This window comes from Sturnira hondurensis, unplaced genomic scaffold (genome assembly GCF_014824575.4).
Source record: "Sturnira hondurensis isolate 20B ecotype Veracruz unplaced genomic scaffold, ASM1482457v3 Scaffold0000780, whole genome shotgun sequence".
In the NCBI taxonomy this organism is placed as follows: Eukaryota; Metazoa; Chordata; class Mammalia; order Chiroptera; family Phyllostomidae; genus Sturnira; species Sturnira hondurensis.
Genome location: NW_028073411.1, coordinates 16564922 through 16577863, shown reverse-complemented (window position 1 = coordinate 16577863; position 12942 = coordinate 16564922). Strand labels below are relative to the sequence as shown.

The following is a 12942-nucleotide window of genomic DNA, read 5'->3' as shown; positions in this document are numbered from 1 at the left end:
ATCAAGACCATCAGGTGCTGCCCCCCCCACGATTCATCCATCCACCCTCCGCCTCCCCCAGCAGAACCCTCACCAAGGGGGAGCCCAGCGGGCTGGACAAGGAGGGCGTGAAGGTGCCACAGTACCTAGGGTGACACCCCTTTCCTGGCGAGGGGCACACCCAGACTCCCACACCTCTGTTCCCAAAGCATGCCGGGGTCCTGGCCCAGAGCTGCCTCCTCAGAATTTTAGGGAGCAGTGGTCAAGGATGTGAGTTGGGGGATCAGCCACCGGGGAACACCCCCATGAACAGCGATGGGAAGGAGTGAGCAGAGACTCCTCTCTCTCCTGCCTGTACAACCAGCGCTACACAGACACACGCACACAGGCAGAGCAGATACCATCACCCCAGTGCTAACCTGGAGGGCTGCCTGGACATGGCTCTGGCATGACCGTCAGTCATCCTGGGAAGCGGGAGCCAGTGGGGCAGCGAGGGGGAAGCCAGTCCCCAGGGGTGAATATGAGGACATCCCCAAGCCTGGAGACGCACCACCAAAAAATAGGGGGCAGGGTCCGGCACAGGTAGGAAGCACAGCGCTGGTGGAAGGACACGCAGGGGACCCTAACAGAAGCGGCCTTGCAGGAAAGGGGGTGTCATGTTGAACTTCCAGGTGGAGCAAAGCTAAAGGGGCAGGGACTGCGGGGTGGGGAGCGGCAGGGAGTTTGCAGCCTCTGGTAGGGAGTGGGCAGGGGGCACCCGACTCTGCAGGCAACACCCGAGTCCCTGGGCATCCGGGTGCCTCTGGTGGCAGGACCTCCAGGCAGCTGTGGGTCACACGAGGGTAATCAGGGAGAGTGGCGACTCCAGAATTGGACCCCAAGCTACTCAAGGAAGCCCTGGAGCCCGTGGAGCTGCCCTGTGTGGGGTGCTAGGTAAACCGAGGTGGGGAGGGTCCTGCAGCCAAAAATCCCACAACGCACCACTGAGCGGCCGGGCAGAGGCCGAAGGTGGATGCGGCGCAACACCCGGTTGGGGGATAATCCTAAAGGACCTGGGGCTGCCACAAAGTGGCCAGGGTCCCGAAGGCTGTGCAGACAACGCCAGCCCCCCAAACCTGTGATACGGAGGCTTTTGGGGGCGCCCCAGGTGGCTCGGGGCCCCGGAAATCTGTAGACATGTCCCCGAGGTGCGGCACGGTGCTCACATATCTGGGGACTTCGTCCCAGGTAACCGGTAGGCAGAGCCCAACGGGAGGCCTACGAGGTGACTCGCTTCCCCAAAGAACCTAGAAAGCCCGCGGCGACCGCCGGGCGGCGGGGAAGTGAGGGACTCCAAGGTGTGCCGGGCGGCGGCCCGGGGCGCGCGGGGGTCACTTACGCTGCTGTTCTCGCCCGTCCAGTGCACCATCGCCTGGTTGTGCGTCGCGTCTCCCTTGAGCACGAACGACGAGCTGGTGAGCGCCGGCGAAGCCGCTCCGGCCACCGAAGCCGCCCGCGCCCAGCGCCCCTGGCCCGCGGCGGGGGCTCCGTCCTCGCCGGTACTCGGAGCGGGACCCGGGGCGCCGGGCTCCGCGCCGCGCTCCCGTCCGTCCTCGCCGCCACGGGGCAGCGCTCGCCCCGCGAGAGAGCTCGGCAGCGACCGGGTCAGCCGGGCGACGGGACCCCGGAACCCAGGCTCGGAGGAGCGCCCCGCCGCCCCGCCGGCGACGGGCAGCGGCGGCAGCAGCAGCAGCAGAAGCAGCAGCGGCAGGAGCGGCCGCGAGCGCAGCGGCCGCGGGGCTCCGGCGCTCGGAGCTCGGGCGGCGGGTCCGGGGCCCTTAGGGGCGCGCGGGGGCCCCCGGGGCGCCATGGTCTCTGAGGGGCGGCGGCGGGCGGCGAGCGGCGCGAGCGAAGGAGACCGCGGCCGCGAGAGTCGGAGGGCGCTGAGGAGCGCGAGCGAAAAACGCAGAAAAAGGAGCGGGCGAGGGGAGGGCGGGCGCGGGAGGAGGGGACTCGCCGCTCCGCCGCCAGGGGTGCCCTCGCGGGCGAGGGCGCAGCGCCACCTGCCGGCAGCCTCGCGCCCACTCGCCCGAGCGAGCGCCCAAAGCTCCATGCCCCTCCAGAGGTCGGGGCGCGGCCCCACCCCGCAAGGCTAGGGAACCCCGTCCCGGCTTTCTGGTCCCTGCCTCCTCCCCCCTCCGATCTCTCTCCTCCGTCCTTTCCCTCTTGCGCTTACTGAGCACCACGCTGGGCCAGCCTCGGTCCAGAAACGAGGATATTGGGGCCTGTGGCCAGGCCCTGAAGGGGACAGACCACACCCAGGTGGACGCGTTTATTGACAAAATGACTCCACGGAACCCGGGCTAGGACACAGTGTGTGTATGTTGGGTTAGGCAGGCAGTTTTTCCTGTGAGACTTTCAAGACCTGACCCTGGAGACAGAACTTAGTACCAGGAAGCTCCAGGAAGGACCCCAGGGGCAGCGGGTGGGCCCTACGAGGCCCTGGCGCATCCTGGGCAGAACCTGCTCCTCCAGCAGCCAGCCTGGGGCTCAGGCTTCAGGAGCTGCCTGCACTGGTGGCTTTATGTCCCAACTCCAGGGGCCACCAGGAGCTAGCCCTGGAGCATAAGGAGGGACATCTGGGAACAGGGTGACCAGAGAGAGAGGGTGGAGGTGCGCCTCGTCCCAGGCAGAGCCTGGCAGGCCAAAGTGAAGGAAGCAGAGAGTCCCCAGTCACTGAATCCTTTAGATGAATTTCAGTGTAACATCATGGAGAGCCTACTGGGTGCAGCCTAGGGGCCTCAGAGGAAGACAGCAGCTGGAGGCCTTCATTCTCTGCCCGGACAGGGCCACGGAGCCCTCCTTCCCCCAGGGGCCCCTGCATCAGATAAAGGCCCTCAGGCCCACGTCCCTGTCACAGCGGCTCCCTAACTCCAGTGAGACCCCAGAGGACTAACGTTTGGGGAAGACAGAGTGTGGGGTTCCCTCTGGCCCCCAAACCCCTGTAGCAGCCCCACGCGGAGCCCCAGATGGAACAGGACTTCCAGCTGCTCCTGGAGTCCCACACTGGAGACACCCACAGTTAACAGACAGTGATATGGGGGGCAGGGGGGACTCAGGCGTGGGGGGACCAGGGGCGGGTCCAGGCTGGGGAAGGGGAGGCTGCTCAGAGGGGGCAGCTTCTACTGATCCAGGTGGCAGTAGCAATGGTCACGAGAATGGCACTTGTGCCCATACTGGGCCTGGCTCTGCTCCTGAGGGGAGACTGAAGTCCTCGCCCCCCCCCCCCCGGACAGCTGCAGAGGGCAGGCCCCGTCGCCCTCAGTTTAAGGCGAACATGGGGAAGCCACACAGGGCTCGGGAATGTGCCCAAAGGAGGCAGAGAGCCACCTCCCAGGTGCCAGCTGAGTGTCCTAAGTGAGACCCTTCACTCCCCACTTCCCAGATCCCCGTCCCCNGGGAGGCTGCTCAGAGGGGGCAGCTTCTACTGATCCAGGTGGCAGTAGCAATGGTCACGAGAATGGCACTTGTGCCCATACTGGGCCTGGCTCTGCTCCTGAGGGGAGACTGAAGTCCTCGCCCCCCCCCCCCCGGACAGCTGCAGAGGGCAGGCCCCGTCGCCCTCAGTTTAAGGCGAACATGGGGAAGCCACACAGGGCTCGGGAATGTGCCCAAAGGAGGCAGAGAGCCACCTCCCAGGTGCCAGCTGAGTGTCCTAAGTGAGACCCTTCACTCCCCACTTCCCAGATCCCCGTCCCCACCCCCACTGCCCTGACTCAGGGGCTGTCCACGTGACGGCCCAGGCCAGCCGCAGCATCAGTGAGAGCTGGAGCTAACCCAGCAGGGCAGCCGGGCTCACCGTGGAGTCACGAGGGCACTGTGGGGAGACCGGCACCCGGGCTCCATTCATGCCCTCTGGCCCTCTGGGTGGAGCCCCTCACTGGCCATCTCCAAACAGCCCAGGGACCCAGGCTGGCTGCCAGCATCAGGCCCCCGGCCTGAGGCTCAGCTCTTAGAGTTCCTGAGAGAGTGGGTGCCCAGCTCCCGGCACGGGCTGAGCTCTGGGTGGGGGTGACTTTCCAGAGAAGTCAGGGGACCCCTGGAAACCCAGTCCAAACCTTTTAGCTTCAAAATTCAGACCCTTCAAAAATGGCTCCCATCCCCTGACAGGGTTCCTGCTACAGAAAGATGACTCCTCTGTCTCTCCAACTTTGATCAGACCACCCGCTCACTCATAAAGGTCCCAGGCCTCTTAAATGACTCTAGTTCTCCCTGCCCCTCCCGGGGTGGCTCAGTTGGTTGGGGCACCCAGGGCCCCCGTGCAGAGATGTGCTGGTTCAGAAATAAGGCACCCAAGGCCCGGAGAGACCAAGTAAGCGGCCTTGGATCACACAGCAGGAGGGGCGTGTCTTCAGGACAAGGGTGCGGGCAGTGATGTTTCAGAAGTGGTTATGGGGCCCCAGACACCTCCCCCACTCCTGGACACCCCCTGCCACACATAGGCTGTCCTGCCTTGGAGAGCGCCCCTCACAGCCAGAGTGGGATCCAGGGCTCACGGAGACAGGAGCCTCAGTGGTGTCTGACCCCAGTCCCGCAGGCCCAGGTGGATCCTCCGGTATGTCCAGGCCTCAGTCTGCCCCTGGGTTTGGTCGGTGAGCCAGGCCAGGCTCCTGCGCCAGAGGCCCTGCGGAGAAGCGAGAGACAGAATGCTGCGCAGGGCAGCCGGAACTCGCCAGCTGTGGTGTGTGTGAGAGACTGCAACTGACGGAGAAGCGCGGTGAGCCTGTCGTGCCCCCCACCCAGCCAAGTCGGGAGGGGACCGGCCCCAGCAGTGCCCTCTGCAGTCCTCAGTCCCGCCCCCGCCGATGTGCCCCAGCGGGGGGGAACAGTGTGTCTTCACTCCCGAGGCGAGCTTGTTCCAAGTGGGGGGCTGAGAAGAGCCCCACAGATGCGGGGGCTGGAGAAGGGTTCCTTCCAGGAGCCTCCACCCCCGCCCCCTGGCCTGCCCACCCCACTCCCTCCACCCCCGCAGGGCTGCTCTGCAGACCATCCCAGCCAGGTGCGCAGGGCCTCGGTTTACAGTCTGTGCAACGGGAGAGTGGCCTGCAGCAGGACTTGCCCGGGCATGAGCCCTTTGGGGCTCCCTTGGGAAGGGGTTGTGGGTCAGGAAGGGCCTGTTGTTCCTCTTGGAGGGTCACGTGGTTTTGGCACTTTAAGGACCAAAAAGGTCTTCAGTTTGAACAGCTGTCGGCCTGTGGTCGATTCCGCTCCCCCCCAACCCTCTGCCTGGAGGTTCTTTACGGCCACCAACAGCGGGAACACGCAGAGAACACAGCCCACCACGGGGTGGATGGGTGCTGGGTGAGGGGCAGGGCTTGTACTCCTGCCCAGTAGGAGTCGGAGGAACCCACCTGAGCAGGTCTCGAAGGACAAACCCAGAGCCAGTGGGCATGACTCCGGACAAAGGAGTGGGGGGCACATTCTGAAGGGAGGGGCCGCTGCCCTGGCGTCCCTGACTGAGCGGTGACTCACCGCCCAGAGGATCCTCTGCCCCCAAGCCCCAGGAGAGCCCCGCAGGGTTTTCCAGAAGGAACACCTGGTCAATGTGTGTTTCCAAACATGAATTCTCAGAGCTTCCAAGAGCTGGAGCTTGGAAGAGAAGCTGAGAGCCCCGCTGCACCCCCGGCGCCTCCCAGCGGGAGAGACTCCCAGAGTCTGCAGTGAGGGCGGCTGCCACTGGGTGCTGCATGGCCACCAGGTGCTGCATGGCCACCGGGAAGGGCAGTCGGACAGTTGGGAGCAGTGGGTGACGGGGTGCCCAGCAGCACTGGCAGGCCCCTGGCTGTCTAGGAGATGGTGAAGATCGTCTGCGGGCCCCTGGAAGGGCCTGCGCTGGCCATGGAGCCCTGGCAGACCCCAGGGCTGGGCGTGCGCAGGCGGGAAACGCGGGAGCCATGGAAAGGAGGCCCCAGCAGACTGACAGCAGCGGACTGTTGAATGTGCTCCGCTGCCCACGCTGCCAGGCCTCAGATAACGGGCAGCAGGCTTGCTGCCGCAAGGTAGTTGGAAATGACCTCTGAGCTGATGCTGGCCGACCGCGGAGTGAGGCAGGCACCGGGGCACAGCAGCCAGGCCTCAAAATGAAAATAAAAAATTAAGGAAATAAAACAGCATCAGCCACTGAAGACAGCAAGGGAGAGGTTTCTCTCGATGTGGTCCAGGCAGGTCAGTAAACAAATAAATGAGCAGGCGAAAAACAGCAACAACCTTTAGGGAAATCAATATACACACTATATACAACCCAAAATGTCCCATTTCCACAAGGGAATGTGTTATGAGAAATTCAAAGAAATAGAAACAGGGCCCAACCTGGCAGGGGGCGGAGCAGGGGGCAAGGCGGGCGGTCTTCACGGACCTCCAGGGCTGGACTTGGTAGTGAGAGGCTGCCAGGCAACTGTTAGAAATATAATGAAAGAACTAAAGGAAAGCAGGACAAATAACAGTCGACCCATAGGGTCTCAGCAGGAAGGAAGAAATAACGTAAAAGAGCGACAGGGGACCTCAGCAGTCGGGACGGGGACAGTGACGGGAGTGCGTGCAGAGGCCCGGCGGGCAGCAGACCCGAGAGGTCAGAGGGGTCGGGGAGTCTGACCACAGAGAAACGGAAATTAGCAATGGGGGGTGGGATGACAGAGCCTAGGAGCCTGAAGCCCACCAACCTGTTCGTGACTGAAGCCCAGAGGAGGAGGGGGGATGGCGAAAACCCTCAAGGAACAATGGCTGAGACGTTTCCAAGGCTGATGGGGAACCTTCATCTCAAGTCCCAGGAGACACAGGAACCCTCAGTAGGTGAAGCACAAAGCAATGCGCACCTACACACACCACGCTCAACCTGCAGCCAAACACAGAGTAGAGAAAGAAGCAGGAGAAAAGAAAAATTCCTTGGGGAAAACAAAAGAGGCCGGAAGGCAGCAGATTACATATTCAAATCGCTAAATGGGAAAATTCGGGAACCGAAAATTCCAGATCTGGCAAAACTATCCCGCGAAACATGAAGGGGAAATGGCGGTGAAAGACATCCACAGACGAACACGGGCCGGGAGGGCTCGCTGCTCGCGGGCCGGCCCCGCAGGACGCCCCACAGTCGGTCGCGCAGGCTGGGAGGACGGCAGGAAATCACGCAGGGAGAGGAGTGGGGGAGACGCTCCATGGCAGCGCGGTCTCCGAAGCTCATTGGCAGCAAGCGAGCTTGAATCTGAGCTGGGTTGTGACCAATTAAAATGTATTTTTGTCCCCTCAGCAGCCACTAAGAAAATCATTCAAAATATATGTTTTTGTACAGGACATAAATAGGACGTTAAAAATATTTAACACAAAACAAAGCAGAACCAAGGAACCGAGCAGCAGCCACGACACTAAAAACCCCCGGGAGGCGGGAGACACAGCAGACGGGACACAAGGCACTGAGTGGGGAGTCCCCACGCCCAACCAAAAGGCGGGCGCTGTCGCACAGATGAAGAATCGAGACTCAAACTCACATACTCTGCACAGGAGACAGAACTTAGGCCGAAGACACAAGGAGGCTGAAAGTAGAAGAATGGGACGAAGATGCACCACACAAGCAATGACCCGGCAGGCTGTGACCAGCAGCATCGGTCCCAAGAAAGCCCGCCCGGCTCGCCACATGCCCGCCTGCCCGGGTCCGGGAGGGCAGGGGTGCAGAAAAGGTGACCTGTGGGCCGGCAGGCAGGCCGGCACTGCCGGGGCCGGGGGAGGGGCGGGCACCCCCACAGCACCCACTCGGGCTGGGACACTGGCCGCCCAGATCCATGAGCGCGCTAAAGGTCACTGGGCGGTGGGCTGAAAACGGGTGGTTTGTGGTGAATAAGTCGAACCTCAGTAAAGCTGGGGTTTTTATTTATTTATTTATTCATTTCTACTGAAAACTATATTCTATTTGGTCATTTTTGTCTACAACTCAAACTCTGGGAATTTAAAATTCACATTGTTGCCCGTGAGCTGCTCGAAAACACCAGGAAAAGTTTCAGCCTCGTGCTCCACATGGTTCTCCGGACGGACCTTCAGAGGTTCGTTGGCACGGATGCCTGGCCCGTGACCTCACCTGGGAGCACCAGGTCCCACAAAACGGCACAGGACCGGCTGCCGGAGTGAGGCCCCCCCGAGCTTCTGCTTGTTCCACGCGCAGCTCCCCGGAGTCGGCATAGGCAGGGTTCTCCTTGGAGCCAGGCGGAGGCCATGCTTCCCGCTGAACTTCCTCTCACAGAATCAGCCAGACCGGACCTTCTGGAATGACTTCAGTGGAGGAGCCAGGACAGAGACCACGAGAGGTTTCCAACCGCCACCCACTGCCATTTCCTTGTCCGAGGTGAAGTTCAGGTCCGAGGCCTGGGCCTCAGGGTCCGAGTTTATCTTCGGGGCCAGCAGAGTCTGGAAGAGAATGGACTTGAACTCCTCTGGCATCTCGACATTGGGCTTCACAGTCTGGGGCTCCACGGGAACATGGCTGTGTCTCTGGCGGGCACCTCCCTGGGAAGACAGTAAAACTGTTCTCAAAAACCAAAGGAGCACGCCTCTGCCTTCCCACAATCACCGCTCCACCCTGTCCCCAGAGCACCTGCCCTGGGCACCGCCTGGCTGCTGGGCCACCTGGGAAGTGACAGCTCCAGGAGCTGGCCGTGGCACGAAGGCCACCAGGTCACCGGGTCAGCTGCGTTTCTTACATCCTTCTCTTTTGCCGTGCGCCCATGCTGCGGGGGTGCCTAGGTCACCACGTTTTACAAACGGAGAAGCAAGGCCCCCAGAGCACCGGTGTGCCCTTCGAGGGGACCCGAGAGCTGTCAGAGCCACACGGGGACCTGCAGCCCGCTGCTGGCCCGCACCCCCAACTCCTTTACCCCCCCCCCCCGCAAGGGCGCAGGGCTGGCATGCTGTCCCCTGCTCTGCCCCAGCTGCTCACCGCAGAGCCAACCTCAAAGGGCCCTGGGGGCTGCCACCCCTGCGGTGACAGGCCTTTGCCTGCTGCTCTGCACCTTGTGCCCACCTTGGTCACCCTGACTGCCCCCCCCACCACCGCTCAGGCGCAGAACCAACCCCTCCCCGAAGAGATCATGGGACCCTGCTCACAGGGGCACAGCTTGTCCCCTTGGCCTGATTCTCGGGGCACCCGTCCTCCCCACCCCACCAGGCCTCGGGGCCCAGGGAGGGTGCGGAGTTGGGCAGCGAGCTGGTGTGTGCGCCCCGGAAGACACAGCCGGCCCACACCCCGGAAACCTGTGGTGAAGGGACCTTCTTTGGAAACGGGGTGTCTGCAGATAGAGTGGAGCCCACCATGACAGGGCAAATATTGTCCGGTCCCACCCGCAGGAAGTCCCTGGAGTCTGGAAATGCAGAGAGACCGGGACGGAGATGGCGGGTGGCAGAGTCCGGGGGGCGGGGGGTGGGGGAGCTGGGGTTGTGTCTCGAGGATGGACTTGTTTTCACAAGGTGGAGAGCGTCCTGAGGTGACGTGGTGACGGTCACATGGCCCCGTGAATTGTTGTGGACACTGAATGCCACGGAACGCCACGGAACGGGACACTTACAAATGGCTCAGAAGGCAGGCTTGTCGTGCCTCATTCAACCCCAGTTTCTAAGGTTGTGACTCTAACTCCTGACTGTGTTCCCCATGCAACTTAGCACCAACCTGAGAAGGCCAACCCTGCTCCCCTGACCAGCCCCCTGGAACACCCCCTATCAAAGCCCCAGAGGGGGGCTGCGGGACCCTGTTTCCCCACTAGGCATCTCTCCCACCCCTCTGCCTGCCTCCGGTCTCCGCCGAAGGAAGTGACCGTGGCTGACGCCCTGCTCCAGCAGGCTTTGGGTAGACAGCCCTTGCCTTCCAGTGTGTTGGGGGCCTTGGTCTTGGTCTATCCCCACGGCGTACACAGTACCAGGGACCACTCTGTGGAAGGGCGGACTCACAAACACCTCGGGAGCTGTCATCACAACGGCATTGACGTGGCTCCCCTCGAGCGCACGCCTGCGCTCCCCAAAGCCACAGCAGCTCCAGGCCTGAGAGCCCAACCAGACGCTGGCCACAGGCCACACCTACAGAACGTGGTGGGGCCAGAGTGCTTTGGGGAGCCGACTGCACGGGTCAGCGGGTGTGAACCCCTCTTACAGCCGCACATGGACACAGACCCTCTGCTGCTCCCCACATGCACGTTACTCTGTGGTTGGAGCTTCGCCGAGTACAGGCCGAGAGAAGACCCCAGTGCGCTTATCAGAGCCAAGACTGTGTCAGGCGAAGCAGCTGCCTCACTAGGGCCACCAGGGGGAGCCGTGAGTGGGGTGGAGAGGAAGGACAGACAGACACCAGACAGGCCTTGCAGGGACCAGGGATTGCAGGCCCAGGACTGAGGACAAGGCAGAGGACCAGGATGGTCCTCCGCACAGGGATGGTCCCCAGGGCTCCCAGGAGGCACCACTCGGAGGTGCGGCAGCCGAGTCCCCTCCCCAGAACAGGGTCTACATAGCTGCCAGCACCATGAGCTGTGTGGCTGAGGCAGCACCCAGCAGGGTGGGAAACTTGGAGACCTCCATCAAAGCTTTAAATCGCGACAGCTCTGACCGAGTGACTCTGCTCCTGGGAAAACCGTGCGTGAAAGGCTCACAGGCACCCTGGGCAGGTGGCTCAGTCGCTTAGAGCATCGTCCCCAGAGGCCAAGCTTGCAGGTTCGATCCCCACTCAGGGCACATACAAGAATCAACTGACGCCCTGGCTGGTGTAGCTCAGTGTATTGAGTGCGGGCCTGCGAACCACAGGACCACGGTTCGATTCCCAGTCAGGGCACATGCCTGGGTTGCAGGCCGGTTCCCTGCAGGCCAACTCCCAGCAGGGGACGCACGAAAGGCAACCATACATTGATGTTTCTCTCCCTCTCTCCTTCCCCTCTAAAGAAAAAGATAAATAAATAAATAAAATATTAAAAAAAAAGAATCAACTGATGAACTCATCAATGAGTGGGACACAAATCCGTGTCTCTCTCTCAGATCCGTAAACATTGAAAAGAGAAAGGCTCTCGGGCACACACGAGCACTCGGGCACTGGGACAGTCACTGCAGCACCATTTCTAACAACCGGAAATCGGAAAGACAGCGAAGGGTCTCTCCACAACAGACATGTGACATCCGCAAGGGGACTGTCACGCCCAGACCTGGAGGCAGCTTCAGGCAAACTCACCAGGACACTGCAAGCCAGGAGAGCCCAGGCATGACAGGGAGGCCCAGATGTCCCCGAGCATTCCAGTTCTGAGACACAAGGTTAGACTAAGGACGGGAATGGGGGCTGGCTGGGGACGGCGGGGACCAGAGACCTGTCAAGACACAGCGAGTGGCCAGGCCCGAGGTAAATGGAGAAAGTCCCGGCGAGCAGGTAGACCCTGGCCCGGCAGAGAGAGGAGGCAGGCAAGGGGCGGGCCAGGGGGTCTGGGCTCCAGGCGGGGCCCCTCTCTGCCTGTCACTGGGTCAGGCTGCAGCTCTGCTACTTTCTGCACGTGTGACCTTCGGCGGGTCATCAAACTTCCCTGGCCCTTAGTGTCCACACCTGGAAATGGGGACGATAACAGTGCTCTCTACCAGGGATGTCCTGTGGCTCAGGTGACATCAACACATGCAACCCACTCAGAACACGCCGGGCCGGGGACATGCTGCCCACAGCCCCCGTTGGGCCCTTGACCGACCTCTCCCTACTTCCCCTCCCCCTGCGCCCGGCAACCTCTGTCCGCTCTGTTTCTCCGAATCTGACTTTCTCTGGACTCCACACGTAGGGGGCATCCTGCCGCATCCGTCTCATGCGCCCGGCTCATCTCGCTCAGCACAAGGCCCGCCAGGGCCCTCCCTCCTGTCCCGAATGGCAGGGTGCTCTTCTTTCTCATGACCGAATACGTCCGACATGGCTTTGCCCCACTAATTTTGAGCTCTGCCGCCTGCCACCTCCGGTCTGCAGATGCACTGAGACAGACCCAGACATTCGCTCCCCTTCCTCTGGGCCCTGTCCAGGCCTGGCGTCGGCTAGCTGAAGGCTCTCCCGATGCTGGGACACCATAGACGTGGACACCTCCCAGCAGGACCTGCTCCTGGTGCCTCCCACCCACTCTTACCTCCAGCAGGCACCCTGCTCTCCTGAGCCTTGTTTTCTGCGCCTGTGAGATGGGCCAGCCCGGCCACTGCGGGGCCCTGGAGACCCTCAGCCAGTACTCACTCAGCATCCCCGGCCCGGCACTGTCCTCAGGGGTGGGGGCAGCCAGGCTGGGCACCGCATGCACGAGGCAGACACAGCTTCCTGCCCCCACAGCTGGCTTTCCAGGATGACGGACGACCCCCCAGAGGACACTTGGCGACATCTGAAGGCCATTTTGGTGGGGGCTGCCAGCATCGACTGGGTAGAGGGCGGATGGCTCTGGGGCACCGAGAGGGAGCCAGGGCACAGGACAGCCTGTGCAGAGTCCCCGGCCCCAGATGCCAAGGGCGACGGTGGAAAAGTCCTGCTCTGGTGGACAGTCAGTGAGCAAAGCTCGGGCTCAAGGTTGGCACAGCTTCGAAGGAGAAAGCCTCCAGCCTGAGACCCAATGAGAGGTGGCCCCCTTGGCACCAAACCAGCCTGGGACGGCCCTTAGCCACAGCCTGGGGGACCCAGAGCTGAGTGGGGCTGGTCCCTGACCCCAGGGCCCCAGCCCACCAGGGGAAACTCACACACCGAGGGGCCGTGTGCTCACATGCAAGTGGCTTGTCCTCTTGCTGAGCCTCAGCCCTTCCGGACTTAAAATGGGGGCGGCGGGACTCACCACACTCGTGTGATGGCTTCAGGGTCCAGTGGGGCCCAGCCATAGGAGGTGTTCAGTCACAGGTCACCAGCACTGTGCTTCAGGGGTGAAGGGACATGGAAAGCTCTGGAATATCAAGAGGAGAGAGTGGCAAGTGCGC

At 62.2% G+C, this 12942-nt stretch overlaps 1 protein-coding gene across 1 annotated transcript in view; it reads right to left on the bottom strand.

Annotated features, from left to right (window-relative positions):
* Positions 1-1828, bottom strand: part of SORCS2 (sortilin related VPS10 domain containing receptor 2) — a 252813-nt gene extending 250985 nt beyond the window's left edge. The window contains exon 1 of the mRNA XM_037046299.1: positions 1358-1828. Coding sequence (XP_036902194.1) covers positions 1358-1828 — 471 coding nt within the window. The remainder of the gene's footprint in view (positions 1-1357) is intronic.
* Between the last annotated feature and the right edge of the window lie 11114 nt (positions 1829-12942).